This window comes from Drosophila rhopaloa, unplaced genomic scaffold, assembly GCF_018152115.1.
Source record: "Drosophila rhopaloa isolate 14029-0021.01 unplaced genomic scaffold, ASM1815211v1 contig_3, whole genome shotgun sequence".
In the NCBI taxonomy this organism is placed as follows: Eukaryota; Metazoa; Arthropoda; class Insecta; order Diptera; family Drosophilidae; genus Drosophila; species Drosophila rhopaloa.
The window spans coordinates 14,750,125-14,769,359 of record NW_025335123.1 but is presented as its reverse complement, the minus strand read 5'-3'; the positions used below and the strand labels follow the sequence as shown (position 1 = coordinate 14,769,359).

The following is a 19,235-nucleotide window of genomic DNA, read 5'->3' as shown; positions in this document are numbered from 1 at the left end:
GCGGTGTAAGTCCGCGCTAACAATCGATAACGTTGGTGGCTCCGACAAATATGCTAATTTCGATGTGTTTCAATCTTTTAACTAAAATCACTGTAACCCCACACAAAATGCACTTTGATTAATGCACTGCAAAAAAAGGGTTGCTAATCTGCCGAAATATATAAAATATACATTACGAAAATTTTATTTTTATTTATTTATTTATTATTTAACTCTACAAGCATTACTGATTTACCTAACTCTTCCAATCGAACAATTAAAGTGAATTAAATAACCATTCTTTCAATTAATTTTTTTTTAACTTGCTTTAAAAAACTACAAAAACCATGTTACTCATTTAACATGTGAACGTTTTCAGTTGGTTATTATTCTTTAAAAAAATACTTTTTACGCATTATTAATTTAACCTTTTCTATTTAAATTCACTCTAAATCACTCTGGCAAATGAAAAAACTTTTACCACAAAACGATTCAAGCATATAGTTCGATGTAAGGTAAATGCAGTCCGGACTTTCGACTCGAAACCTTTTAAAGTTTGTAAATTTTAAAAATGTTGCCGTCTTTCCGGAGGCCTCCGATACGTATGCCTTTAAATCATCCCTATATTTGATGCCAAGCAAGTATTCCTCTCCTTTTTTGAGTTTTGCTGTGATGGCATTCAATTCTTCTTCGTCTTTTATAGATGCAAGATAGCTTCCCATCTTTCGACAGGTGTCTGCAGCGTCGGTATGATTCTTTCTAGTAGTATCTTCAATATAGAAGTATCTAGAGCCAATCAGCTCGAACCTAGAATCGATCCTGGGTGGGCTCTTCACGTTATCCAGAATCGCCTGCAAACTGGTCCGTATGGCCAAAAGTTCCTCCTCCAGCTTTGTTTCAAGAGCTTCCAGCTTGGTATTAAGAGCTTCCTGCTTGGTATTGAGAGCTTCCTGCTTGGTATCGAGCGCATCCTGACTAGCTTCGATCCTGGCCAGCTTGTTCTGGGTTTCAGCACTCTCATCGAACAGCGGATGCAGTGCGGCCAGGCAAAAGGAGCCGCACTGGCTGGGTGCATCGCGGAGAACACACCCTGGACTTCCACTATGAGGATCCACCTGAGGATCACCCAATGAGACATGCGAGTCCAGGACCAAAAAGGACCACAGTAAGCAGGTGGCAATCAGTTGGAGTAGCATTTTTAATAAATGTTACTACACTAGAAGAACGTTTCTGAAACACTGAAATAATTTATTTGTGGAATGAACAAAGAAAGCACCAACATTGCTGATAAACGCATTATTTTCGCATATTTTTAGTTCGCTGAAAGCAGTGATAAGCAATTCCGGTTGGTGGTTGCCAATTCTGGTTTTAAAAATTTGGAAACGACTAATCTCCAATTATATGACAAAAATATGCGTTTTTAAATAAGTACCCATAGAAACCGACATCTAAATGTTGGTCATCATATAGTCGATCTACAAACTATTATCTGCTTTTCCTGTTAAGGTAATTAAAATAGTATTATTTATTGTGGTCCTTTGTTTTAAACAAAGCTGAACCAATTTTGATTTTCGTTTATTTACAATCATGCTTTTTGTTGGGCAAACATTTGGTTCTTTGGTTTATTAAACTTTAAATTCTTTTTTTCTATCTATCTTACTAAAATAATCGCTTATTTATATTATTGTCCTATTAAAATGTATATTTTATAATTTTATTTCTATTTATCACACATTAATCAATACTGAATTAATGTCAAGAATATTTTTTTGGCATTTAATTCGTTTGGGAAGTGGACGGCAAATAATAGCCATGCATTAATAAAAGATAATGGTAAAACTAAATAAATATGGTTAGCTACTTGTACAACAACTACTACAAATACGATATCGGGTTAGTGTTCAATATTAGTGCGTTTATTTGATATCATGTGGAAAACATGTGTGGAAATGCCATTGAAATGAAATCAGGCGCTGTGTTAGTGACATTCTGGTGTTAGGAATAAAGTGGTATTCAAAAAAAATATCATGCATCGTCGAATGTGAATGTGAATGTTTAGAGTAATGATGCATATAGTGGTTTTGAAATCTTCCCTTTGCCAATCAATGTTTAGTTCCTGCGCTTTTTCGGAGGCACTGGAAGCGGTGGGAAGTTGGTAATGTTTAAATTGAGAACATCAACGGTCGGAAGGACATCGCTCGATCCACTGATGCGACCAGAACCACTGGAACCGCTAGCACCACTAGCACCTCTGGCCATTCGAGTTGAAACTGGTGCTTCCATTTCCACGATACCTCTGTTTCCGATTTTCTGCGAAAAAAAGGGATGAAATTAATTTGATAAACAAGTAAAATTTTGAACAACGTTTTATATTCCCTAAGAAATACTTTTCGCAGCCTAAAGATATACGAATCTAATGATTGTGCAACTATCATAATATCAGCATAAATATAATTAAACATTAAATGTGTTTAAACTTTTGGTTTGATTATAAATTTGTCATTTGAACGATCAATTAGAAATTTCTAAGATTCCGATGACTGGTAAAAAGGTGACCCAAAATTGAACTTATAGAGTGGATAAGTTAATTAAATCAAAGCTGATTTCAAAGTGGGATACCTCTTAAGAACATTGTGTAATTGTTGTGTAATTAAACACAATTGTTATACACAAGATGATTTTTATAATTTTAGAATAATTTCTCATCAATTACAAATGTATTTGGTTGGACATAAAAAATAAAAATAAATCTGGTAAGATTTAAGCAGACATTAAAACATGACATCTTATCAAAAGATATACTTAAATAAGGTAATATTATAAGTACTAATCAGTTTTGGGTTTATTATTTGTTCATTTAATTAGGAGGAGGATATCAAATTCGATTTTAAAATCAGTTTAAAATTTCTTTTGAGGGAATTATCACTCAAATTGCTAGTCTTACTTGAACCTCTTCCACCAGCACTTGCCTTGCTTGTGCCGACTGCTCCTCCTGCACCACATCCTTTTCCTGGGATTCCTGCCCCTGAGACTCGAACTGGCTGAGGAAGAAGTGAAAGTAGAGGTTTAGGCAGTTGGCTAATGGTACAAACACAATGGTTATTAAGGCTACATTCCGACTTTTGGATATATTTTTGTAGTATTCTCATAATAGCAGTGTTACATAATGATTAACGTTGTAAGTTCACTCAAGTTACTCCGCTTGAAGCTATTTTTGAGGTACATAAATATATTGAAAGTCTTGCAATGAAAGCCATTATTCATTTGAACAGTCAGCCGACTCACCTGGTGGTTTGGATGCGATCCGGCCATTTGATGGGCAATCGGTGGATAGAAGATCGGCTGCTGGACCTGGTAATACAGGACATAGGGCGGTGGAGCATAGAGATAATACGGAGCCAGCGGATAGGAGGGCTGGGGAATGGGGATGCCGCCCTTGTAGCCCATGCCCATGGGCATGTCGAAGAACTGCTCGCCGTGGATGGCGTACATCTGGGCTGCCTGCAGCTCCTCTGGCGAGAGATTCACCGGGAACAGCTCCATCTGGGCCATGCACTGCACGTAGATGGGATTGTCCCACCAGTTGGGGACTGTCTGGTGCCAGGATGGATACCAGTAGCCCATCTGCTGGTGGTACAAGTTGAGCCCTTGATTTCCAATCCAGGGATGGGGGACGCAGAGATTCCAAACAGCCGATGGCACCAGAAACGGATTGGCAGTGGCGTACGGAACGGGGGGCTTCGGTTCCTCCTGCTGTTGACTTAGCTTCTGCTGCTTCTCCTTTTCCTTTTCCAGTTGCTGCTCCTGTTCCAACTGCTGCTGTCGTTGCTCCACCTGCCGCTTCACAACATAAGTGCCTCGATTCGGCGGTTCCTTTAGCTGGTGGCGCCCCACGCTCCAGATCGTTTTGTGCCACGGAATCACTGGATCATATTCGCAGTTTTGCCAAATATACTTGCAGCTCTCAACCAGTTTCTTGAGCACCGCCACCTGGTCGTCGATCGACTTCTGGACCAGATTGGCCATCCGTTTCTGCTTCCTGGCCAGCAACATCTCGTAGCCAATGGGCTTCAGCTTGTGCCCCGCAAATGTATCCTCATCATCGCGTTCATCTGGCAGCTTGAGGGGATTGCTCCACATCGGCGGCAATGGGAGCCCATCATCCCCCACTTTGGTGGCCGTCAATGGCCCAAAATCCGCCTTATCGCAGAGGACGGAGGTGCGCGGTATGGCTGCCTGACTAGAGATCCACAAATCGGGATCCTCTCCGAAATCGTTCGTCAATGGGATCCAGCCACCGAGCATATACCATCCCAGGGGCTGGTCAAATCGGATCTGGGTGAATGTTTTGGGGGCGGTGGCGGCGGCGGCGGGGGAGGAGGCGGCGGCGGCGGCGGCGGGGGAGGGGGAGGAGGCGGCGGTGACGGCGGCGGTGTCAGTGGCTTGTCCGGAGACTTGAGGCATTTGCCTCCGCCTGTCCGCTTGAGCAGATCCGGATCAATGAAGCTGGCCAGGGTGAGGGCCTGGACGTTGTGCTTATGGTGTCCCTGGGAACGCTCCAAGCTCTCCCGCTCCAGATCGCCGCTGCCGCTGCTCTGCCTCGTGTCCTTCGCATTCCCGATGGCCAGGCTGCTCTCCTGGCTGCTGGAGCTGCTGCTGCTGCCCCCTTCGGAGTGGGAGGACTGGTCGGGGGGTGGTGGTGGTGGTGGCGGTAGCAGTGGCGTGGGCAACAGGGCCTTACGGGGGCGGCGAGGTGCTGCGGAGGGGGAAATGCAAGTGAGAAAAACATATCAAAGTGGTCAGTTGGGAAAACAGGACATTCCCGCAGTAGTTTTTAAACACTATCCGATTAAAACGTTTTTTCTTTTTTGGCAATCTTATAGCGTTTCCGACTTTCATACGAGGATTTAAATACAAAAAAGTTGTTTCTTTTAGGGAAAAACAAATAAAGCAGCTTGCTTAAGTTAATACTAAGTAGGCAATCCCCAAGGCACTGTACGTTATTGCAAAAAAGTAAGTTAAAAGATAGAGTAATCTATAGCAATAATGAAGCAAAGGAAAATAACTGTAAATGAATGTAACTGTAATTAGGGAGAAAGTTTTTTGTTCCCAAATCAGGAATAAATTGGGAAAAAGGCAGACTATTTTTACATTTTCTTATGCTTGTATCCTCTTTTTTTGAATTAAAAGCCCGATCAATCGGATAAGAAATACCTTTTACTTCCATACTCTTGCAAGGAAAAATCCGAATAATCTTCGCAAATGCTCAAATGTCAAAATGAGAATGATATGCTGTCGCATTCTTCGACAAACTTTCCTAACCAACACTAACACAAAGCAAGAGTGAGAGTGAGAGGGCTATAGAATGACAGAAACAAATAACAGGATGACAGCTAAAAGAAACAAAAAAGAAAATGGAAGAAATTCATCAAGAGTTTGGGGAAGAATTCAGACTACTGGGTTTCAGAGTTTTCCACCCGGAAGATTCGGAAAATGTATGGCAAGAGAAACAATCCAATGAATGATTTGTGATTTTGGACAGAATTTGTTGTGTTTTGGCTAGCATTTCATATTCACGGTCAGCAAAAACAAAAAAAAACAAGCGTCTCGCGAATTGTTTATATTTACGGTGGTTCGTGGGCTTTGTTTATGACGCCGGACAGACGATCTTAATGGATGAGAGGAGTGGAGGGGAGGGGAGAGGAAGGGAGATGGATTAGGGCTTACCGGCGGTATGGTTTGGAGTCAGAGCGAAGTTTTTTGTAGTGGCCATCTGAAGATTAGCAGCGAAATGAAATTATCACGCAAACTTGAGAGGGGGCAGTCCCCCCTCCGCAAATCTACACTACTCACAATTTGTGCCGGATTCTTCTGGCTACGCTTCACTTTGGTTTTCTTAGTGATACGCTTAGGTTTCCCCGATTGAGCATTGTCATCGCTTTCGAGCACATTTGCCGAATCATAGAAGTGCTTTCGCTTTCTTTGGCGCTTGCTAACGTACTTCATCTCTAAGCAGCTGCAGTAAAAAATCACTTCGCTCCTTTATTCACTTAAATCACTCCGCTTAGCCGGGCCGGCTCGACTTTTCCGGAAACGGAAATGGATGCGGAAACTGATTAGATAGGTGATGTGCGCTTAAATGACAATGGCGACTCGCAGCATCGATACGTAGGATATCCCGATATCGATGCCATGTTTGGGACTCTTCTCCCCTCCCTAAATCCACTCTAGATTTGAATAATGCACATATGCAGGAGTAACTCAGGAGCATTTCAAAGATGTTCTGCCATCCTCAAGAATTAATGGCAAGCTGTGTAATGCAAATGTCCTGAAAAGTCGCGCATGCGCAGAATTAATGTAATTCCAAGAATTTAAAAAAAGCGCTTTAACTAGAGATGGACATTTTGCGATAACCCTTTATTCGTTGTTTTCCTTTAAATTATAAGAACCTCGTTTAATATATGTAATTAAATATTTCCTTAAGTAATTAAGTTCAAAATTAGCTATTTTGTAAGGACACCAATCTGCAAGCCTTATTTACTATCGTAAACTTTCATTTGGGAATCCCCTTAATGATTGAATTGCTGAATTGCTTCATTTGGTTCCACATGAATTCGGCTTTTAGAAGTTTTAGCAATTGGGCTGTCTTTTTTATTACAATTCCATTCCAATACCTTGAAAATCTAATTTTTAATCAAATGTAGTGCATAACTATTATAAAAATGAAAATATTTAAGATGTTCACCTATTGCTTCAATAAAACTACTATAAAAATAAAAATCATTTTAAATTTTTCACCGTTATCTTGGATGAAAATTATTATTTTTGATAAAAAGTAGTTGATAACTATTATAAAAAAAACCATTGAAGTCTGTTTCCTTTTTCTTCAATGAAAATCATTATATTTGATAAAATGAGTTTATATTTAATTTAAGTTTTTTACCGTTTTCTTCAATGAAAATCATTATTTTTGGTCAAATGTACTTTATAACTATTATTTGCAAGCACTTAAAACAATATTGATGTGAGATCTAACACAGAATTCGGAAAGTTTTGAACAAATTGCAAAAAAAAACAAATCTTTAATCATTATTTTGAAATAAATACAATTAATTAAAAAAAAATAATAATAATTTTAAAATACGTTTGAAAAAATGGGACAAAAAAGCCATTATTCCAAAATCATGGAAGGAATGATTTTGGTGCTTTTCATTATTTTGTGTGTCTTTTATAGGTGAAGGATTTCTTTTGTTAAAAAATGAAGTTTATCATTATTTAAGGTATGGGCATTTTTTTAGTATATTAGTTTTGGATCACGTATTATTTACTATGGAACCAAATTAGGGAGTGATACGGTTAGTTCATAGTTTTGAGCTCATAATAATAAAATATGTTTCAGGTTAGGTCCCAGTAATTTAACAGAAAAAGTTCGATTTCTCTAATGGTGAAAATGTTTATTCAATTTTCAACAATTTAGTCGTTTGGGAATACCCTATTTATTTATCTGAAGCATCGATTCGATATACCGAAGTATCGATATATTATCCTCTAGGTATTTTCCACACAAGAATGCTTGGTCTCATAGCGATCGAAAAGCGCGAACCCAATTCATTTTTTGATAATTGATCAATAGACATCTCTGGAAGCCACAAATTCGGTCGAGATTGAGCCACAGTCAACGAGACGTCCATCATGTCGCAGGGGGACGACTATCGGTTCGCCCTGATGCTGCAGGAGCAGCTGAACTCCGAGCCCGAGCAGGGAAACTCCGCAGCCAGTGCCGAAAACAAAGTACGTAGTAGAAAATGTGCAAAGAACTGATTAATCGTAATCCTTACTCCAGAATGTGCATGACTCGGACTACCAGATGGCCCTGAAGCTGCAGGCCCTCATGGATTCAGAGAATGAGCGCGAAGAAGAGGGCCTGGCCAGTGAGTTGGACACCGACATTCAGTTCGTCTACCCTAAAAGTCGGGCAAAATCTGTAAGTGTTCCCAGCATGCCTTTGCTGGATTCCCCATTCATCCAAGACCCTTGTCAATGTCGAATCTCAACCAGAATACACAGAACCACAAAAATACTTCAATGGAGAGGCCACCAGTGCGCGCCATTCAGAGTAGCCATGATGACTATCTCAACCAGACGATGAACCTGGTGCATCCGGAGTGGGAGCTGGTCGATCCCTCTCCGGACATCTTCTCCATGTTCGTGCGCTTCGACGAGAAGTTCTTCCAGAAGCGCCTGGGTGCCGTCGCCCTCGAGTGGAGCAAGCGAATGTACTCGTGCGCGGGCATCTGCTACCAGCGGGGCAATCGATACGTTAAGGAGATCATCATTCGGCTGAGCGAGCCACTGCTTAAGTTGCGTCCGCGCAAGGACCTCGTGGAGACACTACTGGTAAGGATTCGCAGATTGTTGTGCTACAGTATGCCCCTTGTTCTGCCATCTTGAAATCTGTTGAAAACATACTTTCCTACCTGTATTTGGTACATATATCCCTTTTAAATAGTAATAATAACATTTGAACCGATTAGATCTAGCAACATTCGCATTTTAGCATGCATTTCACCTACGTACACTTCTTGTGGTGTATATTACTCGATAAACAGTACATTTCCGTCTCTATAAAACTTCAATTTTATATGTCTAAACTGCAAAAATATATCGTTTACTAAATGCCTAGAATCGCCAAGTAATCTCAAACAATTCCCGTTTACCCAGCACGAGATGATCCACGCCTACTTCTTCATACTCAACGTACGCGAAGGCAATGGAGGTCATGGGCCCAACTTCAAGCGCATGATGGAGATGATCAACAAGGTGGCGGGTACCAACATCTCTGTTTATCACACCTTCCACGACGAGGTGGCCGCCTATCGCACCCACATCTGGCGCTGCACGGGCATTTGCCAGGAGCGTACGCCCTTCCGGGGCTATGTGAAGCGCACCAGCAACCGGGCACCCGGGCCCAGTGACCAGTGGTGGGAGAAGCACCAGCGCGACTGTGGCGGCACCTTCATGAAGGTGGGTGAGCCGCCCAAGCCCCCCAAGCCCGAGGTGAAGCCGAGGGCAAAGAAGACTATACCGCCAGTGGCTGAGCCCAAAGGGAACATACGTAACTGGCTGGCCAAGCCGGCTTCCAAGAAACCAGCAATCGAGTCAGCTATGCTTGGCGATCTGGTCAGCGCCGTGCCACCGACCTCATACCCAGGACTCTCCTCCGACCCCTTTGTGATGCCCAAGCCACCAGCTGCATCTAAACCCCGTGGCGCAAACATTGTAAGCTTCGGCGATCTCAATAGCAGTGGCGAGGAGGATGAACGTCCGGGAGCACGCCAGCCTTCAAAGGCAGCCACTGAGATGACTGGACAGGGCTACAGCGTGGGTGGAGCTGGCGCCGGAGCAGTCATCGATATTACCGGCAATGATAGTCCCAATACTTCTCAACTCCGAAATAAACGTCTAGAGCGGTTCGGTCAGGCTAATTCCACTAAAGAGCCAAAGAAATCCCAATTGGATACAGGCAAAAAGCGTCGCCGGGTGTCCAGTGATGAAGATATAGTCAGCTGGGAGTCCTACGACGATGATATAATGGTCAAAAATGTGGAAGTGCCCGTGATAGAACTGGTCGACAGCGAAAGCGATGAGGAGCAGCCGGCGGAGGAGAAGTCCATGGTGCCAGTTGCTAGGAACACAATGAGCAGTCATGAGCGCAGCCAGATCATCAAACGCGAGGTAATGGAGGACGAATCTGTATATTCCGAGGACGATATCCTCTTCATCGATGACGAATACGATGATGAGGAGGCGGCGGCCAGCGATGCCAGTCTCACAGCGGCCACGGAACTGGCCGATCAGTCCATCATCGATGATCTCTTCGGGGAGGATACCCTGCTGCAGGAGTTCCAGCGCGAGAACGCCGTGCAGCCAAGCTGCTCGAACTACTCAAGCAATGTGAACAACGACATCGTCTCCTGTCCCATTTGCTTTGAGAAGATGAAGCGAACGCAGCTGGAAAATCACTTCGAGGGCTGCAGCATCACAGTGCGCGTGGACTATAAGTCAAAGGGGGGCCTACCAATATCCAACAGGTCATCCACCTCGAGGCCTTCGACTTCACGCGCCTCCAAGTCAAAGCGCACTGATTCGAAACAAATTCTTCGCAATGCTGGATACACTGAAAAGGAGATCGACGAGCTAAACCTTAGCTCCTCCAGCGATTCGACCACCGTGCTGTCCAGTGAGGATGAGCTAACTCCCCGCCAGCGCCGCCAGCGCAATTTGTTCAAAACGACCGTGAATTGCCCCAAATGCGGCCAGGAGCTGATGGGCCACCAGCTGGAGGCGCATCGCTCCCTCTGCAAGGCCAAAAAGCGCTAGGTTTTCACTCTCTACTCCGCAAAGGAGGCTTGTTTATGTTTAAAGTTTTTGTACCGTATGAGTACCATTTTCATTTTCGTCTGTTGAACCTTTTTGAATAAATTTATGTTACAAGATACGACCGAAATATCGCAGGTTCTTTTTATCCGCGTAGCGGGTGGCTAGGGCCGGCCAGTGGACTACGAAGAGATCCGTCAGTGGCAGGAGCAGGCGTCCGCTCAAGGAGAGCGTCTCCACGCGGCAGAAGCTCTCAACAAAGACGATCCTGGAGTGCGAGGGCAGGCGTCCGAGGAGGCGCCACAAATAGGCTGCGTAGCAGAAGGGCACACAGGTGCCGGGTCCGTTGCAGAGAATTAGCTGCGGCCGGTCTCGCCACACCAGGTAGCAGCTCCAGATTAGCGCCCACAGGCTGGTGAAGATGGTGCTCAGCCAGGATTGGCCCACGCTGCGGCTACGCGGCACCTTGACCGATTCCGCCGACCGGGATGCCTGCGGCAGGGCCTGCCTGAACTGGTGCTCGGAGGTGGAGTCACTGCTGGCCAGGATCAGGCGCATGGGCTGGTATTTCTTCGCCTGCTTGACGTCGGCCTGCTGCAGCAGAGCCTGGGTCAGTCGGCACATCTCCGCCGTGTGGCCGCCGGAGCCCAGAATCACGTAGGTGGGGTGGGACACGCGGTCGGTCATGATTCCCTCCAGAAATGCAATTTAAATGACAACAAGTTGATAATAAACAGCTTTGTTTATACTTTATTTTGATATCGAGTTATCGATTAAGGCTTTGATATATTATTGGAACTACCTCACAAATGAACCGTTAGTTCCAGTTTATCGATGGCACCACCGCTGGAATACCGATGAACGGTTCTTGTTGCTCGCAATTAAATTTAAAATTAATACTCAAGAATTAATTTAGAATTAATTTAGGCGAAATGACGCCTCCCGCGGGTAAAGGCAAATGGTTGACACCCAAAGGCATGACCAGAGCGGAGCGCAAGGCCGCCATTGCGGACAATGTGGAGAAACTGGTCAGGAAGCTGTCGGGTAGGAAGGTAAGCTAAACAGATGAGAATAAACAGATCGATTTCCACTCCAATTAATCCATGGATTACAAACACAGGCCAGCGAGCAGGATCTGCGCAAGAACGAGCTGCGGGCGTGGAAGCTGATCCGCAAGTACCGTTACTGGAGCACCATCTGCAGCAAGGCGAGCCGCACCCTGGACCTTCTGGTGGAGCGATTCCGGGAGGAACCGGGCATGTCCACGTTCGGGGACGCCGTCGGGGAGCTGGTCACCAAGCTGCTGCCGCTACCTGAACTGGAAGACATAGGTGAGCCGGACGTGGAGTTGTCGTTGCTGGACTTCCTGCTCAGCATGACCAACGAGCCCGTGCAGAACATCCGGCGGCACCGGGAGCTGATCAACGAGCTACGGCGGTCCCTAGTCGTCGTCATAGAGGCAGCCGAGCGGCAGGAGCAGGAGGAGAAGGCCGCCCTCCACCCACCGCCCAATCCCGCCGAAACGGAGGTGGACTGGACGGCGTTGCTCAGCGAGGACTTCCTCGATCCACCGGGGGATGACGATAACAGCTCGGACAGTTTGAGTGTGAGCATTTTAGGAACCCTATAATTAGCCCTATCATTCTTATAACATTACAATGGACGGCAGTTTGAAACAAAGTAATTTTAAATACTTCTTTAAGGTTACCTTACTAACCTAGTAAGATCGTTTTAGGTGACTAAACATCATTAAAACTTGTAGCTGTGAACGTCTTTAGTTAAAACTTAATTCTTCAGCTATAGATACTGAAGAGCTCCAGCTTGTCAGTTATTTATACTATCATTTAAGCATTGCTTACTTACTTATTACCTATAGTAGATTTCCGATAATGCAGGATAATAATACACATCTCTTCTTCCCAAAAGGACTGGTCAGATGTTTCGGATTGTGACACGTCGAGTACGCTTCGGCCCGATGAAAATATGGGCACCACACTGGAGCTCCCGGACATGGCCAGTGTTTATGAGCGGGCCATGCAAGTGGCCGCAGCGACTGAAAGTGGCACTACCAGCTTTCTGCCGGCTGCTCCCCACGAACGTGGCGTCCGGAGTAGCGTCTTCCGGATCGGCTTGCCACTGGTGCTAACCCTAAACAATCAGAGCCCTCATCTAAGGCTGAGTAGGTTGCCTCAGTTGGAGGCACCACAGCCGCCGGCCACAGCCACCGAATACGAAACCAGTGACCGAAATTCGGACCTGCTGCCGCGGACAATCCACGCCCACTGGTGGCGCCATGATATTAAAGTATTTGCCCTGCCCCCGGATGCCGATCCATTGGCCAACTTTGCCGTGAGCTATGTACAGTTTCTGAACCGAAACGCCCGTGGGTTGATAAAACTGCCGCTGCCGAACACCACCACGGAGCCGTGCCTGCTGCGGGAGATCCTCCTAATGTTCGTGCGACCGGCCAGTTGTTGCTTCTTCGAATTTAACGAGCAGACGCGGCGCATTGTTGCCCGTTCAAATGTCAGCATCTGCACTGTGGCAGCGGTAAGTGTGTGTGTTTATAAAGGGAATCTCCCCATAATCCTAAATTTTGTCCAGGGCACAATGCAAGATTTCCTGCAAGGTAATGTGGTTCCTGCACTAGAGGACATGTTGGAGCTGCGCCGCATCATCGATGAGCACACGTTAGCCTTTGATGACTCAACTACGGGTACCTTGGAATGCTTTGCCTACGGCTTGAGGGATCTTGTCCGGCCAATTTCCCAGCTGCTCATCGCCTACGAGCAGCTTGTCTATGATGATCCCGCAAAAACTACGCTGATCATGTTTGTGTTTCAGTTTAGAAAACACTTTAAACAGCTGCGTTTGTTGCGCCACCTGGCCGAAGATGTCATCCTGAAAAAAGGACCTCCGCATCTGCGGAGCGCCTATTTGCTATCTAGACTTTCTAGGCACACGAATCCGCAGGTGCCGCACCAGAAGCTGGCAACTGCCCTGCTGTTAGTTTCCCTTGAGCGGTACTGCAACATCATCGACTCCTGGTGGCGCAGGGCCACGCTTGAGGATCGGCGGAACGAGTTCATCGTGGAGAGATGGTGATAGAAACCTCATTATTTCTGTTATTCAAATTTATAACTGTTTTGTTTTGAAGGGTCGAGGAGGACTCGGAGCGACGTAGCTATGTGCGCAAGCGTTGTGTGCATCCGGATGAAGGTCCTCAGGCCGTAGAGATCTTCAAAAAGCTGCACTCCTGCCCTTTTTACCAGCTAATGCTGGACCACGCCCTGGAGTCTGGAGACACACAGGATTTGCTGGCCAACGTAAATCTGCTGGGCGAAATGTTGACCACCAGCAACAAAAAACAGCCGCTGTTTCTCTACGATGAGCTGGCCGCACAGCTGTTCACTCAGATAGAAACCTATTGTGGTCCCGTGCCAGCGGATGAGGAAGATGCCCAGGAGCCGGAAAAAGAAATGGGTCAGGCGGCCGACGAGCTGTTGGTGAAGAATGCACAGGGCATTCAGAATCGTGATCTAATGGCCATACTAACCCGACCGGCGCAGGTGCGTCTTTTGGAGCGACAACGCTGCCGTGAGACCAAAAAGCCGATGCAATTTACTAACATTCTAAAGCGCTTGGAGCGCTCCAATACGCTTGCGCTGAGGGACGAGCTCCCGGAGGCATTGCGCGAGATCCTGCGGAGAAGGCAGTGCCTGGCGAATGAGTACGCTATGCGAGCGTACCGCGTGGATTTGCAGCTGGCCGAGCATGTGCGATTCTTGCGGCACACGATGTTGCTGGAGGCGTACTTCCTACACCTACCCTACTACACCGCACTCTTCTCGCAAATTGAGAACGGCGATCACTGGGCCAGGAGTTCGGTGCTCAGTGCCACACTATATGAGGTGCTATTGCCGCACTACCCGCAACTGGCCGACAACATCCATGTAAAGGTGATATCCAAGATCGCCAGTACTTCCTATAAACCTTACGAGGCCCTGGAGGCCCTCAAACTGGTCTACGACATGGAAGTGGGCCTGCAGCGTATCCTCACGGAAAAACACATGCAAGGCTACAACTCGGTGTGGCGGCTGATGCTGAAAGTGAAGTGGGCCGCATGGAAGCTGGAGAATCTCGCATTTTTGCGTCGTAAAGACAGAAGTCCTTCTGCGCCTTTGGATCTGGTCGGTCTGACGATACGCCGCCTGGAGATCTTGCGCTTCTGGTTGATTTACCTCATCAACAGCCTCCACACACACATTATGCAGGCCGTGGGCCAGCAGTTTGAGCTCCGGATCGGTCAGTGCAAGAACATCCGACAGTTGAGCACCCTGCACGACGAGTATATGGCGCTGCTGTTGACCCATTGCATGCTGACAGACGAATTTGCCACCTTTCGCGTGGCCCTCGAGCAGCTCTTCCATCTGGTCTACGTGCTGGACATGGAGTGGGCCAGCTGCGCCTGTTACCTTGGCGATAACGACGCCCTCAGCTTGGATCTTACTACTTCGGAGTACGGCGATGCGGACAGCGAGTCGGATGGCCGGACCTTGGAGTATTTGGCCCTAAACCAGGTGGTGGAGATCGAGGTGACGTACATACGGTGCCATCAGACGCTGGCCGAGATTATCAACACGCTGGTGTACAAGCACGATCACGGATTCCGTAAGTTATTTGCAGCCCACTGCTGATTCCGGTTCTTATTCTCCTTTTTTTTATCTCGCAGTAACTGCCTTGGAAGTGGCCATCAACACCAGTGTGCCCCACTGAACCCGAATCTCCTCATGGCATTACTTCACTCACCATCATCGCCATAACATAATCATCCTATACAAAATCATTCCCATAAGAACACCCAAATGAATTAAAAGAAGCCTGTTTTTGTTGAAGCCTCACTGGAATTCCTCGTCGCTGTCTAAGTAGGGCTCTATGACGGGTGCCACCGGGGTGGTGAACTCGTGGAGCGTGGGTCGCTGGATGTACGGCTGGCAGATGATCTCGCACAGACGGGCTGTGGCGAAGACGGTCCGCTGTGGATAGCACCGCCCGTTGACGTGCTCGCACCGCCGGTAGCCGGAAGTCCGGTTGAAGACGTACAGCTCGGCGCACGGCGAACAGTTGGTCTGGCCGAGCATCCGAGACTGCAGGCACTGGAAACGGCGCTCGTTTGAGTTAATGCCCAGGGACACCTGCCGAATGACGGTGGCCAGGACGATGACCAGCAGACTGCACCACTGGACCAACTGCATGTTCAGTTTCAGTCAATCTCTAATTCCGCTGTGTTTATTTTTATTTGTTTAGTTTCGCCCTTTTAATGGTTGATGTCATGGTAACTTTGGCAATTAATGTGCTGTGAAAAGGTGTTGGCAAACTTTTAAGCCTCTGGTAGTTGAATATTTTTCCCGTTAAAAGTCTTCAAAAATGCGTTTTAGAGTATGCTCTATTCATTTTAAATAAATCGTATTAAGAATGTTGATTAATAGAAGTTGTATCACGGCTTTGTTAATTTTTTGTTTTTAATTTTGACCGCAGATAGATGGAATAGGAATTGTCATCAAAGCTTTTGCAAAATATGTAGTCAGATCATGCTTAGATAGCATTTGTGAACCCCAATCCAATTATTTGTAAAACAAAATGTTTTACAAATGCATTTCAATCTAGTTATTTTGTAATGCTTTAAAAAACGTCAAAAATAAATTGAATTACAATCTCAATTTTAGTGGGAAGGGCAACATTCGCATCAAATTAATTTTCTTAAGGACTATTTGAGTGCGATAGCATTTAGCTAAAGTCCAGCGGCCGACAGGATTTCCCAGCTGATTTCGTTACCCTGACAACCAACGAAAAATACAATAGGCGAAGTACAACATTAAGTCGCAAAACAAGCGAAACACTCAGGAGAAAAAGAAACCTAGTTCCAAATGGCGTATTCAGTGTCGCCACATCGGGCGAATCTGGTGCTCCAGATGCTGCTCCAGGCCAATACCTATGTGTCCATGGTGTGGGCCATGAGCTACATTGTCCATATGCTCATCCGCGTGAGTCCACATCGAAGTGTTCCCCTAACGTATTCCGCAAAAACCCTTTTTTCGATTGACCCTTTAGTTTAATCACTTGTGGAACTTGGAGGGCCTGTCCATGCTGGTAGCCTACATCCTGGCCGTGTCCGCCGAATCCGTACGCTTGTGGGCCGGCTACTCCGTCAACCTGTGCTCTGGGGCTACCGCCATGTGGTTGCTGCTCACGGTAACGCCCTGCATCCTGCTGCCCGCTATGGTATTCCTGCGCCTTTCCACCGCCGGACGCAGTCTATGGCTTCGCATTATCACGAATGCCGTGTTTGGAATGATAGCCCTGGAGGTAATCGTATCCCTGGTCCACTTTGTGATCTGTAAGCCAGCTCAGAAGATGCCGATCTCCCTAGAACTGGAGGAGGAGGTGCTGCCGGAAGAGCACCTATCCGCCGTAGGATCGCCCACCTCCAGCGAACTAAAACGCCGCGTGCGACGCTCCCCGGAATCGAAGTGAAGTGGAGATCGAGTGTAGAGTAAGGCTCTGAGGTTTACTTGGACATAGGCATAAATAATAAAGTAGGATAAGCTATTTAGGCTAGGCTAAGCTAAGGAACGGCATGGCATGGCATGGCATGTTTCCCGCAGATCACACCTTCCGCGCATCGTCCAGGTTGTGCGCCTTCAGCAGGGCATCGATCGAGTCCAGATGGGCACGCATCGTGGGCAGAAAACTGGCCAGCACCTCGATATTCTCCGCCTGGGCGGCGCCCTGGCCAAGTAACTGGCTGCGAGTGGGTACCCAGCTGTAGATGATCTGCAAGATGGGATAGATTGTCTATATTGAATAACCACAGAATGAAAAGGAGAAGATACCCCGAATGGGGCGGAACCCACCTTTATTGTGCTCTGGACAATGAAGCCGTGGTAGGGCTTCAGGGTGCGCTCGTAGGCGTCCTGCAGGTGCTGCTTCAGTGCCTCCTTGGCCTGCGCATCGTTGTAGATGTTCTCGAAGAAGGCGCAAATAAGCTGGAGGCCACGCTTTAGCCAGAGCAGCGCGTTCGCTGCAAAGTCATCCACGTTCACATTCAGCACAATCAGATCCTCCAGATACTGGTACTTCAACACGTCCGATCCGTAGGCTTTAGTTAGTTTCTACAACAAAAAATGGAGAGAGTGGTGTAAGCAACGCAATTGGGAGGCAATGTTCTTAATAAGGTATCTCAATTTATTTTTAAGCCTTTTTAACCCTAAAGCTATTGCTTTAAAATCAATATTTTCTAACAAATAAAAAATTCCATTGAACACAACTTAAACATATGTGTAATATTTTCCCTATCCATAATCTGATCTGAACTAATTGATGAAGTCAGTAAAATTTTAAATTATAATGAGAACAAAAAAATTCAAACTGAGTTAACCAAGGTATAATAATAAAGTCATTTAGCTCTCGGAAATGGAATTTCATTAAAAGCTTTAACAAATGTTTAAGCATGAATGAAATGGAAGTTCCATTTTCAGATACGGAAGCAAGTTTTCTTTTTAAACATTTGTTTTAAAAAAATAAAAATAAAAAATAAATGATACAATTAACACTTTTATAAATGCAATCTGCATTTGATTAAAATAATGCTTTGATTAAATAATTTCGGAGATCAAGTTTTAAATTATTCCATGGAAATTTAAACCTTAAATTTTATAGAAAATGAAAGCTTGCTGATAAGTTTTAATCTACTTTGATAGTAAGAAATAAATTAAACAAACTATAAAGTAATTTGCATAGGAAAAGTTTGATTTTAGCACTATGCACAAACCTATCCAAAACCTATAAACTATAACTACTAGCTCAGTTCGCAGATAATCTTACGTTTATGTTTCCGTTCATGTCGTTAATCACGGGTGTGAAGAGTTTGCCGAAGGTCTCTGAAAAAATGTGGAATAAATAGGTATATGTTGGTGGATCGATTGGGCGTGTGTTATCACCTATTACGGTCACTATCTCCTTGGAGGCGGCGAGGAAGGCCTGTGTCTCCAACTTATCAGTGGTATTTGGCGGAAACCCCTTCAGCGCCTTGAACTGAACTCGCGCGGATCCTTCGCTGGCTGCCATCATGTGCTCCTATTCCTGTTCCAATTCCTAATTCGACTGCTGGCAAAGCGTTCCGAACGAAGACTGACCAAAAATCTGCAAATGGATGTGCGAGAATTGGTGAATCAATGCGGTGGCACTGGTTTCCGAACATGAATTTTCGGTGTTTATCTTATCGCGCGTTGAATATTATTATTTACGTATTTCCAATTGCCACTACCATCGAACGCCGTTCGCCGACGCAACTGCGATAATGGAGAGTGAAGCACAAGTGGAATGCGAGTGTGCTCGGCTCCCTAGATTCGTGGATAAGGGGCCAGGGAATGCCAGGGAATGCCAGGCCAGGCCAGACCAGAGCTTTAACCCATTCGACGCAACGCAACACGAGCTGGTGACTTAGCTTCGAGAGCGACTGAGCGAAAGAGCGCTCGATCCGATCCAATCCGATCCGATAGAACCAACGCAACAGCAGTTGGCACAAAACCTGATTGGATCGCAGCTCTATCGTGCACAATGGGCAAAAACTCAATTTGGTTGGCATTAAACTCAGAGATACTCCGCATATGGCACTGTGTTTATTGCCTTATGTATACAGAAAATCGTATTTCTTAAACCAAAATATTGGTTTTAACCTAATTATTAAATTTATTTCTCAAGTCTAAATAAATTTTAAATTTAATTAATTTAAATTTTTAACAGGAACAACAGAAAACAGATGCAAAGTGAAAAGCTGTTCAGGCATTTATTTTTATGAGCAAGAGATCTTCAATTAT

At 45.5% G+C, this 19,235-nt stretch overlaps 9 protein-coding genes across 9 annotated transcripts; 3 read left to right on the top strand and 6 right to left on the bottom strand.

Annotated features, from left to right (window-relative positions):
* Positions 1-422: 422 nt before the first annotated feature.
* Positions 423-1,175, bottom strand: LOC108040486 (accessory gland protein Acp29AB-like). Its single transcript, XM_017117972.1, has one exon. The coding sequence runs from the start codon at positions 1,173-1,175 to the stop codon at positions 423-425; it is 753 nt and encodes a 250-aa protein (XP_016973461.1).
* A 932-nt stretch (positions 1,176-2,107) lies between these two features.
* LOC108040487 lies at positions 2,108-4,284 on the bottom strand. Its single transcript, XM_017117974.2, has 3 exons — positions 3,265-4,284; positions 2,924-3,020; positions 2,108-2,289 (listed from the first exon to the last, which is right to left on the bottom strand). The coding sequence occupies exons 1-3, from the start codon at positions 4,282-4,284 to the stop codon at positions 2,222-2,224; spliced, it is 1,185 nt and encodes a 394-aa protein (XP_016973463.2). The 3' UTR covers positions 2,108-2,221.
* A 130-nt stretch (positions 4,285-4,414) lies between these two features.
* LOC123037950 (bromodomain testis-specific protein-like) lies at positions 4,415-6,032 on the bottom strand. Its single transcript, XM_044460841.1, has 4 exons — positions 5,833-6,032; positions 5,707-5,752; positions 4,535-4,735; positions 4,415-4,485 (listed from the first exon to the last, which is right to left on the bottom strand). Exons 1-4 carry the CDS (start codon positions 5,983-5,985, stop codon positions 4,415-4,417), a joined length of 471 nt encoding a protein of 156 aa, XP_044316776.1. The 5' UTR covers positions 5,986-6,032.
* Positions 6,033-7,556: 1,524 nt separating this feature from the next.
* Positions 7,557-10,477, top strand: LOC108040531. The gene is made up of 4 exons (XM_017118032.1): positions 7,557-7,770; positions 7,823-7,963; positions 8,038-8,376; positions 8,701-10,477. Exons 1-4 carry the CDS (start codon positions 7,672-7,674, stop codon positions 10,357-10,359), a joined length of 2,238 nt encoding a protein of 745 aa, XP_016973521.1. The 5' UTR covers positions 7,557-7,671; the 3' UTR covers positions 10,360-10,477.
* On the bottom strand, positions 10,392-11,114 carry LOC108040532 (UDP-N-acetylglucosamine transferase subunit ALG14 homolog). The gene has a single exon (XM_017118033.2). It carries the CDS (start codon positions 11,041-11,043, stop codon positions 10,468-10,470), a length of 576 nt encoding a protein of 191 aa, XP_016973522.1. The 5' UTR covers positions 11,044-11,114; the 3' UTR covers positions 10,392-10,467.
* Positions 11,115-11,197: 83 nt separating this feature from the next.
* On the top strand, positions 11,198-15,184 carry LOC108040523. Its single transcript, XM_017118024.1, has 6 exons — positions 11,198-11,408; positions 11,477-11,962; positions 12,283-12,906; positions 12,961-13,457; positions 13,514-15,027; positions 15,089-15,184. Exons 1-6 carry the CDS (start codon positions 11,289-11,291, stop codon positions 15,130-15,132), a joined length of 3,285 nt encoding a protein of 1,094 aa, XP_016973513.1. The 5' UTR covers positions 11,198-11,288; the 3' UTR covers positions 15,133-15,184.
* A 70-nt stretch (positions 15,185-15,254) lies between these two features.
* On the bottom strand, positions 15,255-16,050 carry LOC108040524. Its single transcript, XM_017118025.2, has one exon. The coding sequence runs from the start codon at positions 15,609-15,611 to the stop codon at positions 15,255-15,257; it is 357 nt and encodes a 118-aa protein (XP_016973514.1). The 5' UTR covers positions 15,612-16,050.
* Positions 16,051-16,128: 78 nt separating this feature from the next.
* Positions 16,129-16,896, top strand: LOC108040529 (transmembrane protein 17B). Its single transcript, XM_017118029.2, has 2 exons — positions 16,129-16,400; positions 16,468-16,896. Exons 1-2 carry the CDS (start codon positions 16,284-16,286, stop codon positions 16,888-16,890), a joined length of 540 nt encoding a protein of 179 aa, XP_016973518.1. The 5' UTR covers positions 16,129-16,283; the 3' UTR covers positions 16,891-16,896.
* Positions 16,897-16,898: 2 nt separating this feature from the next.
* Positions 16,899-18,486, bottom strand: LOC108040528 (glycolipid transfer protein). The gene is made up of 4 exons (XM_017118028.2): positions 18,357-18,486; positions 18,241-18,296; positions 17,271-17,528; positions 16,899-17,190 (listed from the first exon to the last, which is right to left on the bottom strand). The coding sequence occupies exons 1-4, from the start codon at positions 18,484-18,486 to the stop codon at positions 17,023-17,025; spliced, it is 612 nt and encodes a 203-aa protein (XP_016973517.1). The 3' UTR covers positions 16,899-17,022.
* Positions 18,487-19,235: the final 749 nt, after the last annotated feature.